The sequence below is a fragment of the Poecilia mexicana genome, unplaced genomic scaffold (assembly GCF_051168715.1).
Source record: "Poecilia mexicana isolate PSO_F unplaced genomic scaffold, ASM5116871v1 scaffold_19, whole genome shotgun sequence".
NCBI classification, from domain to species: domain Eukaryota; kingdom Metazoa; phylum Chordata; class Actinopteri; order Cyprinodontiformes; family Poeciliidae; genus Poecilia; species Poecilia mexicana.
This window is the reverse complement of record NW_028263388.1, coordinates 4,855,319-4,870,232: the sequence shown is the minus strand read 5'-3', so window position 1 is coordinate 4,870,232 and position 14,914 is coordinate 4,855,319. Positions and strand designations below refer to the sequence as shown.

Sequence of the window (14,914 nt, the reverse complement as noted above, 5' to 3'; positions counted from 1 at the left end):
TTCTTCCCCACCTCCCCGTACAAAGCGGGGCAACAGGGGCCACAGAGGTGACTGTGGCAGAGGCATTTGTCATGCTCCGAAGCGGTGCAGTCTGTTGCTCTCCCGAGGGCCTTTGTTGTCCCCAGCTCCCAACTTGCTGGCTAAGCAGGAGGTTTCACATGTTTTATTAACATATGAACCTGCCCAGCATTTTGAAACACTTCACAATACTTCAGGGGTTGTGCACCAAACCGTGTGCAACCTATGTACGCTCAGAATGCATCAGTATGCAGCAAGTGAAATGCCCAGAAGAGCGAAAATGGGGTTTTTATGACAGGACGGAGTAGGATTAGAGCTGCATTAAAGGCGCCGCCACCCAGTGCCACAAAAACAAACACATCCCAGAATCAGACACTACACAACAATAACCCTGCAGTTTTTCAATTCTAGTGTGTTTTGGTGGGGGGGTGGCGGGCACACTCAGTCTTTGTGCACCAGGCACGACAATCACCGCACCCTGCCTGGCGCTGGCGTTGGGGGCACCACTCAAGCGAAGGTCATCCGCAGAAGTGTTATAATGCTTTGGGTTGGGCACAACAAGACTGAGGGCAATCCACTTAAAGCGAACCTCTAACCCCCCTCACTTCCTCTCAGATCCCCTCCAGTATCACACTTCTCAATAGAAATGAGCAAATTGGCCCTCAGCAGTACCTCAGATAATAAGGCGATTGAAAGCGGCGAGAGGCATTGAGCGGGGGATGCTCGAATCTTCTGCACAAGGCCAGGAAGTGCTCTGAACTGAGCCAAGAGGCTGAATTGAAAGCCTGAGACACACTTCAAGTGTAGATTAAAATTTTTAGCACTTAATGTGTGCTTCAGTGCTGCACTGCTGGAGATCAACTTCTGCAAACCATTTCTGATTCATCTAATGAGTCAGTTAGGCGGTTAATGATTGTCTTTCTCATTGTTGTATTTCTGTTTCCTGAAATGCAATACTTTTGCTCTAGTACAACAGGGTTTAATTTCTTAATTTTGGTTTAACTGACCAAAACTACACCCATATTTTCTGCTAAACAACTGGAGCCAACAGATTGGTCGCCGACATTTCAATAAGTGGTGCCTGTCAACCCATCTTTGGATCCAAACGGTTCAGAAATATAGATGCTTCTGATAAATCAAATTGTTCTGATAAAACAATTTGAAGTCAAATTGTCTGTTCTGTCTTGGTGTACCTCAGGGTGACACGTTTGGAAAAGACACCACAGCAGCCCTGATAGGTGTCCCTCATCACTACAAACTGCTGAGTTTGTGGCCTAAAACACACATGTAGTTGGATACCTGGGGAAACAGACATATTTTTGTGTGTTCTGGCCTTTTATCCACACAGTCTTTTTTATATCATTAAAAATAATTTAGTTGAGGGGAAAACTTTGAGTGTGTGCAAGGGAAAATTCAAATTTATTACTGTGTGCGACCAGAAATGTGCCAATTTATTCACATCTTTGCTTCAATACAGTTCCCAATCAACATCTTGTGTTTTTTTTTTGTTTTTTTTTCTTTTTAATTAAGGTTGTATTGGCTCAAGGGGCCTTTATGTAAGAGAGGTCAGGCAAGAAAATTATAACAAGAGAGGACGATGACATTGCGGCAAAGATCATCAGGCCAGGACTTGAACCTATGACATCCTTCAACCTATATATCTTTCCAAACAAAATAACTTCTTGAAGCCTGTTGATTCCCAAAAGGAAGTTGTTCTTGTTTTGAAGTAATCTGGTTGGCTGACATAGGTTTTAGCTTTCCACTACACTGCCCTCTATGGATTTTTCATGTTTAAAACAATACTCAGCTGCGTATTTGTGTGGGTTGATGTGAATGACAAGTTTTCTGAAACTGATCCCGTGTGTGTTTTCTTTTTTTTTTAAATGATGTGGCCGGTGCCATGTACAAGACCTCAATTTCTTTCATAAAATCAGCTTCAGTTTTGTTTCTGTGGACAAGTTACATTCCCTAAAACATTGTAGTTTTCAGATCTGTTCTATTTTACACCAAAATGGTTTAAGAAATTACCATTTCAAATAAACCAGTTACAATACTTATGCTTCTTCTCTCTTTGATAATATATTCTTCATTTTCCTGTTACTTTCAGGCAGCATTCAGCTACTTCATCATGCTTTTGTTTCTATTAGTGCTCTAAGTGCATCCAGAAAATAAGAAATTCTGGTAGTGGCTACTTGCTGTTCTCACGTCTCATTTAGCTTTTTCTTGTCAAATCATTTTAGTCCTGTTCCCTTTTCTCTTCTTTTTTCATGAAATGAACCTGCTGTCCTTCTGTATGTACTCCACGTCTCCCTGTTTCTGACAGCTAATGGGGGCCATTCCAAGTCTTGGATGGCTTATATGAAGATATCCTTCCTCTAGGGTAACATCCTTTGCAATTTTCTCTTGATTTGCTGAGTGATGGACTCTATTCAAAGGGACATAGTCTTAATGATCATTGAGGATATGGGCTTTCTAACTCAAGGCTGGAGAGCATGAACGACTACAAGGTATGCGTTACGCTAAGTCTCCTCCCCCCCTTCCTCTGTCTCCTCTTGCTCTGCCGAGGTATTTCCAGAATGCCGCCGGCCACGATGGATTTATGAGTGGGGCCATACTTTAGTAAACACCGATGGTGTGCAGCTTTGTCCTCCCCCCAGTGATATAGTGAAGGTCCCCATAAAAAATGGGAAAACCAGGTTACGGCCACCATAGAGCTCAGCTAAACAATAAAAGGCTTTATGGGCAGATATAGGCCTGTACCATAAATGCTGGAATCTGTCGTTGAAAAAACATTAAAGGGATAATGATTGGGAGGGGGGGTGGCTTTCACAAAGATGCATGTAGCCACTTAGAGTGGCTTTTTAGAGAGGGTAGACAGAGAGAGGACAGCAAAGCACCAATCTGAAATCTCCAGAACACTTTAACTTGAGGCTCTACAGTGGGTGTAATGGTGAAATTTCACAAGATTTATCGTCAGATGTCTTGCAAAGCCCTGATTTCTGTTGGCATGACTTCCCTTTTATGAAATAAATGTAAGCCATCGGAGCGCCAGATATCAAAGTGAGTGCTTTAAGTATACCTGAATTGCCTTCTTTTTCAATGTCAATTCACAAAGACTCGTGTTTACGGGTTTCCTAATCAGACCTGGTGATCACATTGAGTTTGAATGTAACAATTATCGCTGGGTGTCTGTTGCTTTCTGTTTGGTCTGTGGATCAGAGGAGAAAGTCACAAACCATTGACAGTCATCTAAACCGAGCTGCTGTTTATGTATTGTTGACTACTGGGCTGTTGTATTGATTTATTGTGAATCACTTTATGATTTTTATATCTTTAATGATTCTATGAGTAAATTTTCGAAGTTAAACTTGAACTAGACCCAATTAAAACCGTAGTACCGCCACAGACGATTATTGAACAGTTCTACCAAAGTGGGCGGAGCTAAGAGAGCAGGTTATATGGGGGTGTGGTCACTGCTGCCAACTTAGAAACTTCATTATTGTATTTAGTGACTTTTCATAACCTTTCACAAATATTTTTTTCAATAAAGCGTCTAGTGACAAATCTAGCTGCTTTTTTCTTTGGTGACATGTGAAGCACAGATCGCTCTGGAGGCATGTGTCTGAAGTGTTTTGTACCCAAACACGAGACTGTGACGTAGGCATCAATCAAGCTGTGACTTTGCAGCCAATCGGAAAATTTGACTGCAATATCCACCAGTCAACCCAAAGAGGGCAGCACCAAAACGGTTTTAGATCAAATATTGTAGAATTAAACTGATTTAAACAAGAATGTAACAGTTTGCAAAGAAACAAAAGATATCACCCTTAATGACCAATTTAAACAGTTTATCTGCTAAAAAGTGGAGTCTTAAGTATAATTTCATTCTCAGAGCCAAGCATAGGTTTTTCCTAGTACAACTAAAGGCAGTACTTGTACACACACTCAGTGGCACCTATTTGAGAAACATTGTTTTAACCCTTAACTGTCAACCTCAGAACATATAGTTAATGGGTCCATGACAACATCAGTGTGCACATGAAAGTTAAGGGATTAAAATTCACTTTATTATTTCATAAAACCTTTACTTGATTTATAAATAAAAAAAATTTTCTAAAAATATTGCAAAAAAATTGTTCCGTCTCCTGCTCCATGAATCCATTCGTGCGGATCATCACATGCACCACATTGGGTGGACTGATGGAAGTGAGGTGAAAGTGATGCACAACTGCATCTTGTTCTCGCAGGCAGGGCTCATTTCCCTCAGAGTGTTTCCTTGCTGTGGTGGAGAACAGCTGCCTGTTCAGGCTGCATCCCAGCAGCTGTGCAAACAAGATGTAAGAGGAAGAGAGGCGACAGAAAGGTTGAGGATCTTCATGTAGACCTGAAACCCAACTGTTGGTGTGTGTTGGGGTAGGAGTACAGTCAACCTGACCTGGACACTCAGTCTAGACCTGATCATGTCATTAGGAAGTTAGCGGTTGGGGTGGGGGTTGGAGAGGATTACGGCGCTAAGCATCACAATCGCAGGATAATGCCCTGGACGTGCTCAGAGCTTTGCATCGACACAACTCTTATCTTAGGTTCTCTAGCTGCCCAACTGCACACTTCAGATCGTTGCAGTGCTTCCCATCAGAAGGACTCTTCTGTTTTCTTTCCCCTGTTGAGCTTCTTTATTAGGTCACTGGGAAGGTTTAAGAAAGAAGGAAAGCTTTGCTGAGGCTTGTCCCAACTTCTTTTATCGTCTGGGCATTAGCCATCTGCTGGCACATGTGCAGGAGTGCTCAGGGGGAGGTGTAGCGGTGTAGCAGTGGAGTGGAGCCTGTGTTTGTGTTGTAGCCACTAAGGCAGACAGGAACTCTAAAATTAGGTCCTGGCTATTCTAACTCTAACATGTCTGGCCTTATCTTGTCAGGAGGTGGCTTTTACCCAAGCAGAGTGTTGTCCTAGTGATACGGCAGGTCTGATCTGTTTTCTGTTTTCACATATCCCAGTAAAGGGGTCTTCGGGCAGCCAGAGCTCAGCAGAATTTTCCATGACTTTAAGGCAATATGATTGTGTTTTGATTTGGATGTCCACTCCAATAAGGAGTGCACTGCACAGGGAGCACTCATGGCTTTGGATTAAAAAAAAAAACACAAAACAAAAAGACATCTCTGGAGTGCAGCAACATGAGGGTCAAGACATAGTTGATTGCAGATGTTGGTGGATTATCTCCAGAGTCTGCTGAGCATTCAAGTCAAATTCTCACTGATTAGCTTGACCAAGGTCCGTTCAGATTGTTTACAGCTCTGCGTCCGTTCCCAGAGAAGGTGCTTTCCCTCCTCCTTTTATCATGCACAATAATCCAAATGACAAAACAACCTATTGTTTGTTCTAACCTGTCGGCTCATCTCCTTGGGAAGGTATGGTGGGGTGGGGGAAGTGCTTTTTACTGCTTCCTAGCACCCCTGATTGGAGCAAGCGAGAACGAGAGTGGGGGCAGTAAAAATAGTTTGACACCCTCAAGGTCCAGCCAGCAATCTCCTCTCCCGCCCATGCCTATAAAACTCTTTGAATTCCCCTCTGAAATCCTGCTCCCTCTCTCTCCCCTCACCACTCTTTGCCTGAAACTCATTTACAGCTTTGCTCCAAACCAAGGACGCTGAGTTTGCCGCTTCTGGCATTCCTCAAGTCATTTCTCGTTACGTAACTGTGCATTTACATCCTGATGCCACACAGATCACGCCTTAATATCAGTTTGACTCGATTTTTATGCAGCTGAAGCTCCTTGTCTGTGACTCGGCTCTCTGCGACATCATCAATACACTATCTCATTCTCTCAGTCTTTCCTCTGGTAAAGTACTTTTCCATGTACTCAGGAGTGTGCTGCATGTTGATGCTGGAACAAGGGCAGCCACCTGCACTGGTGTGTTAATGTGCTCTGAACCTCTTGTGGTCTCTCTTCTCTTTTCCCCCCAGTCTTAACACAGTCATGAAAATGGAGGAGAGACCACTCACATCTCTTACCTCCTTTGGTTTTGTGGCACCAGTTGTCAAACATGTTGCTCGGCACATGCATAAATGCTTGATAACAGTGCTGTTAGAAATCCTAAGTTGTGGCCGTGCAGTTCATTGCCTTTCTAAGCTTTATGTGCTCGATTCAAACAGGAGTGTAAGAGAAGCAGGTTGACTTTGTCTTCCTCCTTCCACATCGTGTTGGTCCTTTCACAGAATGGGCAGAAATAGGCAAAAACGTGTGTTAATCCTGTTTTACAGTGTTGTTTGAAAGGAGCTTCTCTGAAACTGGCATGAAAGTACAATGACATACAACAGACAAAAACCTAAAGCGATCATAGCCTTAAAGATGGAGTTTATGATATGCTGCTCACATGTTCTGTGAATTTACTCCTAATATCCTGAACATGGACTGAAATTGTTGTTCATTCAAGCATTCAACTTTTTCTGCACCCTCTCTAATTTACTCCTAGTAAATATGAATAAAGTGTTCTAAAATAAGAAGTGTGCAATATTTCATATATTGATATGGATCTGATACTAAGTAAATACAGGAACAGTATCATATTGATACCAATACTGACAATTTTTATTATTTAGGTTTAATGCAACATCAAACTTCTGACATTCAGGTGTTTTTGTGGCTTTCCTTTCAGTTATTTTATTTAAGCCTAGGATTGAATTTGGACAAAGTTTAGAAGTGTCTACAAATACTTTAGGAATATATAAGGCGTGTATAACCTTAACTGTTCATTAACTGGTGTTGAGAGGTTAAGAGTTAAGAAGTTAATACAATAAATAGAAAAAATAAAAAAACAAAACTATTTTGTGTGCATTTTTTTCTAAATAAATAAAGAACAAAAACTTAATTTGTGAGCAAAACAAAATCTTTTTCGAGGTAGAGTTGAGAAACTATGATGCAAAAATAAAATAAAATTTCAAGTCCAAATCTGAATCTAAAGTGTGATACTAATTTTACCAAACTAGTATCGATTTGATACTGATACAGACTTGTTGATATTATTGATACTTTGGATCAAACCGCTCACCTCCACCTAAAATAATTTATCTTGTACTGAAAAAAAGTGCAGATTTCAATTAGATTTTTATAGAAATCACTTGTTCCACAGTTATTGGAACAAGTGATTCCTAACGCTCCAAAAAAGATTAGCAATCCATTTGGTTCTGCTGGGGTATACACATGGTAGATTCCTATTTTGTCTCAAACGTTCTTCAAAGTGGTAAAGATGGCCCAACACTCCATCCAACCAACCCACCTGTGTGTTGATCTTCAACAGTCAGATCACTTCTTGCCTAAAATTTTCATTTTTCTACAGTCAGAGCAAGAATGAAAAACTAAACAAGCATAGAGTGGGTGAGGGCTCAGTTCTGCAAGCTGAGGAGGATGGTAAAGAAAAGCTCACTGCAGCAAAGTGTGCCATATTCATAAGAGCGATTCATCTTAAGGCTTTCATGGACATTCTATAAGGCCTGCCAATAATAGTGGAGAATGCTGTAAATCTCTCTCTCTCTGAGATGTCTGTTAAAGGTTGGAGGGAAAAGACCTCCCTCCCTAATTAAGTAATGATCAACAGCCTGTTATCTGTCAGCTTGTCCTCTGCAATCACAGGGTATCACTCCAGGATGAATGCCATCCCCTTCGGAGAAGAAAACAGAGCCTGGAAAATTAGCATTTTCTGACAGCCATTACTCATCTGGCTAATCCTGTCAAGGAATGTGTGGCTATCAATGCAGGCGAGGGGTCACCGTGGCCCGGGTCTGCACATCGCCTCTTATCAGGCAGGGTAAACACAGCGGAATCTGCATTAAATAAGTGTCACAGTCAGCTGGGGGCGGAGCAGGGAACCCCCTCCACTTACCCACCCGCTCCTCCCTCCTGCTAGTCTCCATTCTGATAATCTTTTTCAAAAGCTGGCTTGGGCAGACCCAGCTGTGGCCTGTGGCTCAGGTGTAGGATCACCGGAGGAGGAGGGCTGTTCCGTCAGCGGCGTCATTTACAACACAAGTCTGTCGGCTTTGTGTCCGAACCCATAATGAAGCGGACATTTGAAAAGGTCACTCTGTTGCAGTTTGTTCAGCCAAGCTATTCTGAAAAGCCTTTGTCCGTGCTGAGATGCCTCAACGCGGGACGTCGTGTCGCCTGTCAGGCAGTCCAGGCCTCGTCCACCTACAGTCTTGTGATGCAGCTACACATCCTCCAGACTTTTTTTAATGCATCTTGTCTGGCAGTATGACACTCATAACTGTTATGTCAATTTAAGGCCCAACAGATTTACTTTCACAAGTGGAGCATTACAGCTTTATTAGAAGTTGCTTTGGGTTTATTTCAAATGTAATGGACGCAGAGGAAGATAGAATGGTGGGGCAGAGGTCTAAAGGGAAAGAGGAAGATAAGGGTAGAAGACAGAAGGAAGCATAAAGAGGACACAAGTCAACACCCTAGAAGTCTGCTTCTACACCTGCAGAAAGAGAAAACTAAGCAGAGGAACCACAGCAACAAACAACATATGAAGTAATAATAACATCAGTCAAAAGCTGTCATTAGTTGCAACTGCGCCCCAATTTAGTGTATCTGAAAGACATTCCCTAAGTAATTAAAAATGTCAAAAGTTTTTGGGGGTTTTTTACCAGTAGAGACGCACAAATCAGAATTTTCTGATTGATTTTCAATTAGATTTCTCTCCATAAACTGAAATACATAATTTATTCTTTTTTCCCCCCGACTAGATTCTAGAGAAATCTTAAGAAGCTCTGATTTTGAGTGTGTAAAAGTTAGAGACATTTCTTCTTGGTGTCAGGATCATCTCTGATACTTCTTCTCTTCCACCGATGTCGTTTGTTATGCTTTCCAGCTGCGTTGTTCTAGTTCTAGTTTTGGCACAGAATCCAGTTGCAAGCATGACACTGCTTCATGCTAGCATGCCGAGTCTCTGCAGCGATGCATGGAATGCTACACAGTAAAGATGTGAAGAATAACAACAAAAGAAACAACGTGTAAACAACTTCCTGGACTTTCTCCCAGCTGTAAGCAGGCTGTGAGAAACTCGCCTGCCTCTCTGCCACCGGGTGACTTCGCCACTGTCGTTTGTCGGCGTGGCGCCGTGTGAACCGCGGCGCCTCCGTCTGCGGGGCCAGCGCTCGAGGAATGAGCGCAGCGCCGTTACTCGGGGTGTACAACAAGGTGGGAAACCTTGAATAATGTGAGACGGGGAGCGAGCCGGAGAGGCGAATCCCAAGTCAAACCAGCGGGTCACCGGGAGGTGAGGCTCGCCTTCTTCCCTGGGTTCAGCTAAAGTTCAGCAGCATAGCATTAGGCAAATTAGGAAGACAAGAGTGTTGGGGTTGGAAGGGGGGAAAAAAAACATAGAGGTTGGGGGACTGATTGAAGATGGTAAGGAGTGAGGAACTTCCAGGAAAAAAAGTAAACATCAGAGAGATGCATTCTGCTGCAGCTTTCATTATACCCATAAACTCTGTGGAAAGATATGAACGACTAATTACTGCGCTTATATAACTCAATCATGTCATGAAAGCCATTCCTATTTAAAGCCCCCGCTGCTGGGTTAGAGGGAGGGCCCCGCTCTGCCTCATTCAGGCCCTGCGTTGCAGAAAGGGACATCCATTGTCACGTCCCTGAAAGGGTTAAATATGGGCGGAGCGGCTGCATGAAAGACACGGAGGTGGTGGGGGGTGAAAAAGCCCGGAGCCCGCTGGAGGTGGAGCCAGATCCCCTCAGCTCAGCTGCTGCGCCTTGTCACATTTCTGCACAATATGATCGCCGCTCGCCTTGCTGTGGGAACAATTTCTCTCTCTGCAAACACGAAGCAGGCGGTGCAGCCGGGAGTCTGAGTGAGAGCGAAAGGAAGCCGCCGGGTTGCTGCACAGGAGAGGAGGGGACGGCGGTGGCTGGTGGTGGAGGGGGAAGCTGACAAGGAGTCCAGCCGCGGCGGATCGGGCGCTAACGGGACAACCGAGCGGAACCCAGCCGGAGGACGGACCGCAACTCCGCGGAATCTTAACGCCTCTGTCCCGGATCGGATTTATTCCTGCTCTGCTGTCTGGGATTTAATTGCGGTTCGCAGCGCGGACGGAGCCTTGTTTAAATGTTGCTCCGACTCCGATCGAGGCCGACCTGAGCGGACCGGACCGGACAGATCTATTTCTGCTGAACTTCCCTCGGTTCGGCTTGGTGTATTCTCTGTGTTTTTTTTTTTCTTTCTTTCTTTCTTTTTCTTGGTGCTGCTCCGTCAGACACAATGCGGACTGCTTTTTAAAATCTTCTTCTCAAACGAGGTTGATGTCTTTTTTTATATTTTTTTATTTTATTTTGCTGCTGTTGTTGCGGTTTCTGCAGGAAGATGCCAGATGTCCAGATCGTCCCGCTGTGTTTGGATCTATCACTTTTCCCTCGATCTTGATGCCGTTTCCCCCCTCGCTTTCCCCTCCATCTGAGCCAATCTACCTCTGAGCACCGCTCCGTGTTTTCAGCGCCTCTCCCGCCGCCGCCACCTCTCTGCCGCGTATGATGTACGAGAGCGTGGACGTTGTGGGACTGAATCCCAGCCCGAACCCGTTTTTAATGATGGATTATTACAACCAGAGCAGAGGATGCTTGATCCCAGAGAAGGGGCTGGTGCCCGGGGCGCCCCATCCTTACAGCACGTCCATCAGGAACCAGCACTGGAACGGCTCCAATCACTGTAGGTGTCCCCCCCTAACCTCCCCCTCCCCTTTTTATATTCCCTGCAACTTCACCTCATTCTTTAGGAAAAGTTTGGAGAATTTTAGTTATTTATTCAAATATGTTCCGTTTTGTCATGTTCCACGTGAAATACACACATGCCTGTTTAAAAGAAGACGCATCTTTTCTTGTGTATATATAGGCTCCATCTGACCTACTTTTCTGTTTCTTTCTGTTTGGTGCCTCACAAGGCAGGCAGCCTGCTGGAGTGTTTAGTTTTCTGTTCCCTCATCCTGAGAAACCTCAGGGAGCATGCTGCTGCCGCTCTGACCCCAGCCACTTTATCCCAGGCTTTTGCGTTCCTGAAATATGCTCTAAATACAGCCAGTGTTTTGAAGGCCATGTAAGCCTTAATCAGCTCAAACTTCTTCTGCCTGAGTTCTCCCCGGGGTTCTCCAGTAATCTGGAGAGCTGCACCCTGAGCAGCCGCAGCCGCCGCCTGCCACTACCTGGACAGCACTGTAAGTAGTTTCTAGTCAGTTGGTGACTGGCACCAGAACTGGCTCAAAGTTGTATGAGGACATGAGCAGGATCTTCTTTTGGAGCTACCACAAATATATATATATATATATATATATATATATATATATATATATATATATATATATATATATATATATATATATATATATATATATATATATATATATATAAACTTTTGTATATTTCCATATTACTATAGTATCTCTGTAAAGTGGAGCATACATATGGCATGATTTCTTTGCCGTTCTGTTAGTAAATACTGTATTTAAGCATTTCTTTTGTATTTATTTTTCAGCCTGTAACTCCATTTTGCATAGTTTCTCAAGATCAAAGAGCATCATCTAATGAAATAAAATCATTTGATCCTTTACTGAACCTACTGTCAGAAAACAACTTATTCTAAATCAGCTGTTTCTTGTTGATAGGATTGAGTCAGAGGTAGTGGGCTCTTAAAAAGTTGCAGGTTTAAAAACCGCTGACATTTTCCATCGCATGTTTCTAAAAGTTTTACTGCCATTCCAGAGAATGAGGCAGGAATCTGGCATTTTATTATAGGGAAACACTGCTCTGCCCCTCCCCCATCTGTTGCTGCGCACTGCTAATCATCTAGGCTATAAGAAACCCTGGAACTTTTCCTCTTGATTACTGGAAAGATGAATTTAATACAAGTTGTGAAACCAGTAAAAAAATTAAAGCAGGTGACTGATGTCATATTCACTCATTTATTCTGTAAACACTTGATGGTTTCCACACCTGGACAGTCTTAATCTGTGATTGTTGGCCCCTTTCTGTTTCCTTTTGACCCACATTCATTTTATCATGTTAATTCTTAGCTCAAAATATCCAGTTAAGTGGGAAAAATCTAATTTTTACTTTTTAATAATAATAACAGTAGTAATCCTGATGCATTTATTTATTATACTCTCCCAGATATGAGAGCATATGACAGAAGGATTTCAGGCCTTCTGTCATCTCTATAAATAGCATTTTAATATTTCATTGACTCAGATCAGTGATTTTTCTTTTGGCATGCATTACATGTCGGGGTTTTTTTTCTTTCTTTTTTTTTTTTTTTTTTTTTTTGTTAGTCACGCAATAACCAGCAAGAAGCACGCATCTGCCTGGCTGATAGTCTCTCCGTTGCAATAAAACTAGCAGCAGCCATCCCATTATTTACTTCAAAGCAGCAGCACCACACAGAGCTTAATGGAGGAGAGTTCTGTTGTCTTTCACTGCTGTAGGAGCGTAAAAAAAAAAAAAAAGAGACAGGAATCTCCACAGGCTCTTAAGGGCCAATTTCCTCCCCATCTCCAGACTATAGGAACATGTGACAAAGAGGATATGTAGACAGGAATTTCTGATGTTTGGCAGCAAGAACTGAAAGCACCTAAAACACTTCTTTTTGTTGTTGTTTGCGTTGGAGTCCATCTCCATCGTCTTCTGTCACTGCTTGTTTTTCCAAGTCAGATGAGATTAGAGTGCCCCCCCCCTCCTCCACTAGCCCCCCATCCCCTCCTGACCGGAGGAGACAAATCACTATCAAAGCACATATCCGACGCGAGCCCAGATAGTATTTATTGAGCCGATCCACTAAACGGCTCTAGCGGCGGCATTGATTCAAACCATGTGAGCTCGTCTGAGGGGAGACGATGGGGGTTTTTGGCCCTGGAAGAGACCTCTGATCCCTCAATTCCTCATTGTTTTGCTCAAATGAGGGATAGCGAGGGGGGTTAGCGTAGCGGCTCTTTGCCTTTACTGCGACGGTGCAATAAAGGATTTAATGCACATCTAGAGGACAGAGGTGGGGGGACTGGGGGGGGACACTAACATCATCTGTTAGTGTCATCACAGCTCAGATACCTATAGCAGGGCTGGAAACCACACAGACAGAAGGCCGGATTGTTTTTCACTTTATTATATCAGAGATAAAAATAAAAAAAAATCATAATTTGCTCAGTAGAGATGAATGTTTAGAGTATTTTTTTTCTTCTTTAATTTAGACTTGAGCTTTTACCTCTTGTCCACATGCAGAGATTCTTGGTCATTTGTCCAATAATGTAAATCTAATCCGTTTAAATTGAGTTTTCTAAAAATTTCCACAGATAAGTAGAGGCAAGAATTCATCTTTTTCACTATATTCTGACTTTACTTCCATCATTCTTCAGGTAGAAGCTCAGGTAGCAAGTCAAAGATGGCTCCAGTTATTTTTGGCAGGATCTGTTTCCCAGCACTGCTTTAGCCACATTCACCGTCTTCTTCTGCTGTTTGCTGCTAATGTTGTCACTGCCTCCTCCTCCTGCTGCTGCAGCAGACATCTTTCACTCTAATCCCAGCATGCTTTATTCTTCCAAAAACAGAATATCAATATTCATTTTCTAATGATTGATTTTCTTATAGATTTGAGCTTTCATTTCTTAGCTCCTTATTTTTATCCTTTCTTTCTTTTTTTTTACTGTTTGTGAGTAAATACAAGTCAGGTGGTTTGAATTAGCTGCTTTGTTTTTATTCAACTTAAAATGACTAAGAAACGCGCCAGTATTTTTGTTTTCTTGCCAATTTCTTATTCATTAGGAAATTCCTTCATTTTGTTAAGGAAACTTACAGTATTAAATCCATCTATGTATTTGTAACCTTTGCCAGATTTTTGTGAAAGTACAACTAAAGAAGCTATTTGGCTTTTGCAGCTAGAGACTAAATATATTGATGAATTTAGCAAAAAAAAAAAAGATATACAAGGATGAATTCCTTGATGCATCACTTTTAAAAAAAAACATGATTTGCTTTCATTTTATTTCTTCTAAAGACAGCAGATGTTTTCTCACCGGTTGGCATTTGGTTCCCCCTCACCCGCTTTGGTTCCTGTTGTTTATGGTCCTCTGTCTTTTCAACCTTTCAGTCGTGGATCTATCTATTCATTAGGACTTTTACAGCAGCGCTCTGTGGCTCTAAGAATGCACATCTTCAGTGAGGTTATCCAGGCCTAACGTGGCCTAACTTGGCCTTCAGGACCCATTAGGTATCTAGCCGTAAATCTGGAAGGTCCGGACGCTTCATTCTCAGTGCCATTAGTTCCTTAAACATGCTTTCTTTCCAGCTGCTACTTTTTTTTTATCTGCCAGCACACATTTTAGCTAACTCCTGCAATCTGGTTATTGTGGGAGTGCCAATTTTTGCATATATTTTCTTAAAAAAAAAAAAAAAAAGAATAGAAAAAGTCTTAGACCTTGCAGATTAAATGTACTTGATTTTTCACCCTCTACTTGTCAGAAACCTAACAACAGTTGGAGGCTCATGCATGAAAGAATGTGCATGACCTTGTTCACATGACTGTCACACTCTAAAAAAAAAAATGAGGGGAGGGATGAAGCAAAAAGGGGGGATTGCATCAGGGGCTCAGCAGTCCATTGGGTTTTTGTTGGCTTTTTTTTTTCTTCTCCTCTCAGTCTGTCCGCTGTATGAAGAAAAACGATCGCCAGGGATTTCCATAGAGAAAAGATGAAGCAGAGTGAGACGAGCTCTCTGCTAGTTTGTCTTGTGGAAAGCGGATGCAGGAGAGCCGGGCGGGGAGGGGGGACATGAACGCTGTGCGTCTGAGAGGCAAAAGGGGACTGGCAGCTTAATCTGACTCATGTGGTATTTTAAGTGCGGAAGTCC

At 42.7% G+C, this 14,914-nt stretch overlaps 1 protein-coding gene across 3 annotated transcripts in view; it reads left to right on the top strand.

The window, feature by feature from the left end:
• The window catches only part of raraa (retinoic acid receptor, alpha a), a 184,409-nt gene that overhangs the window by 123,024 nt on the left and 46,471 nt on the right, over positions 1-14,914 (top strand). Inside the window, exon 1 of one of the 3 annotated variants that reach the window (XM_014996268.2) lies at positions 9,616-10,736. The exons of the other annotated variants lie outside the window; for them this stretch is intronic. Within the exon in view, the coding sequence (XP_014851754.1) occupies positions 10,559-10,736 (178 nt within the window). The 5' untranslated portion in view covers positions 9,616-10,558. Of the gene's footprint in view, positions 1-9,615; positions 10,737-14,914 lie in introns of those variants that run through there. 3 annotated transcript variants of the gene reach the window in all.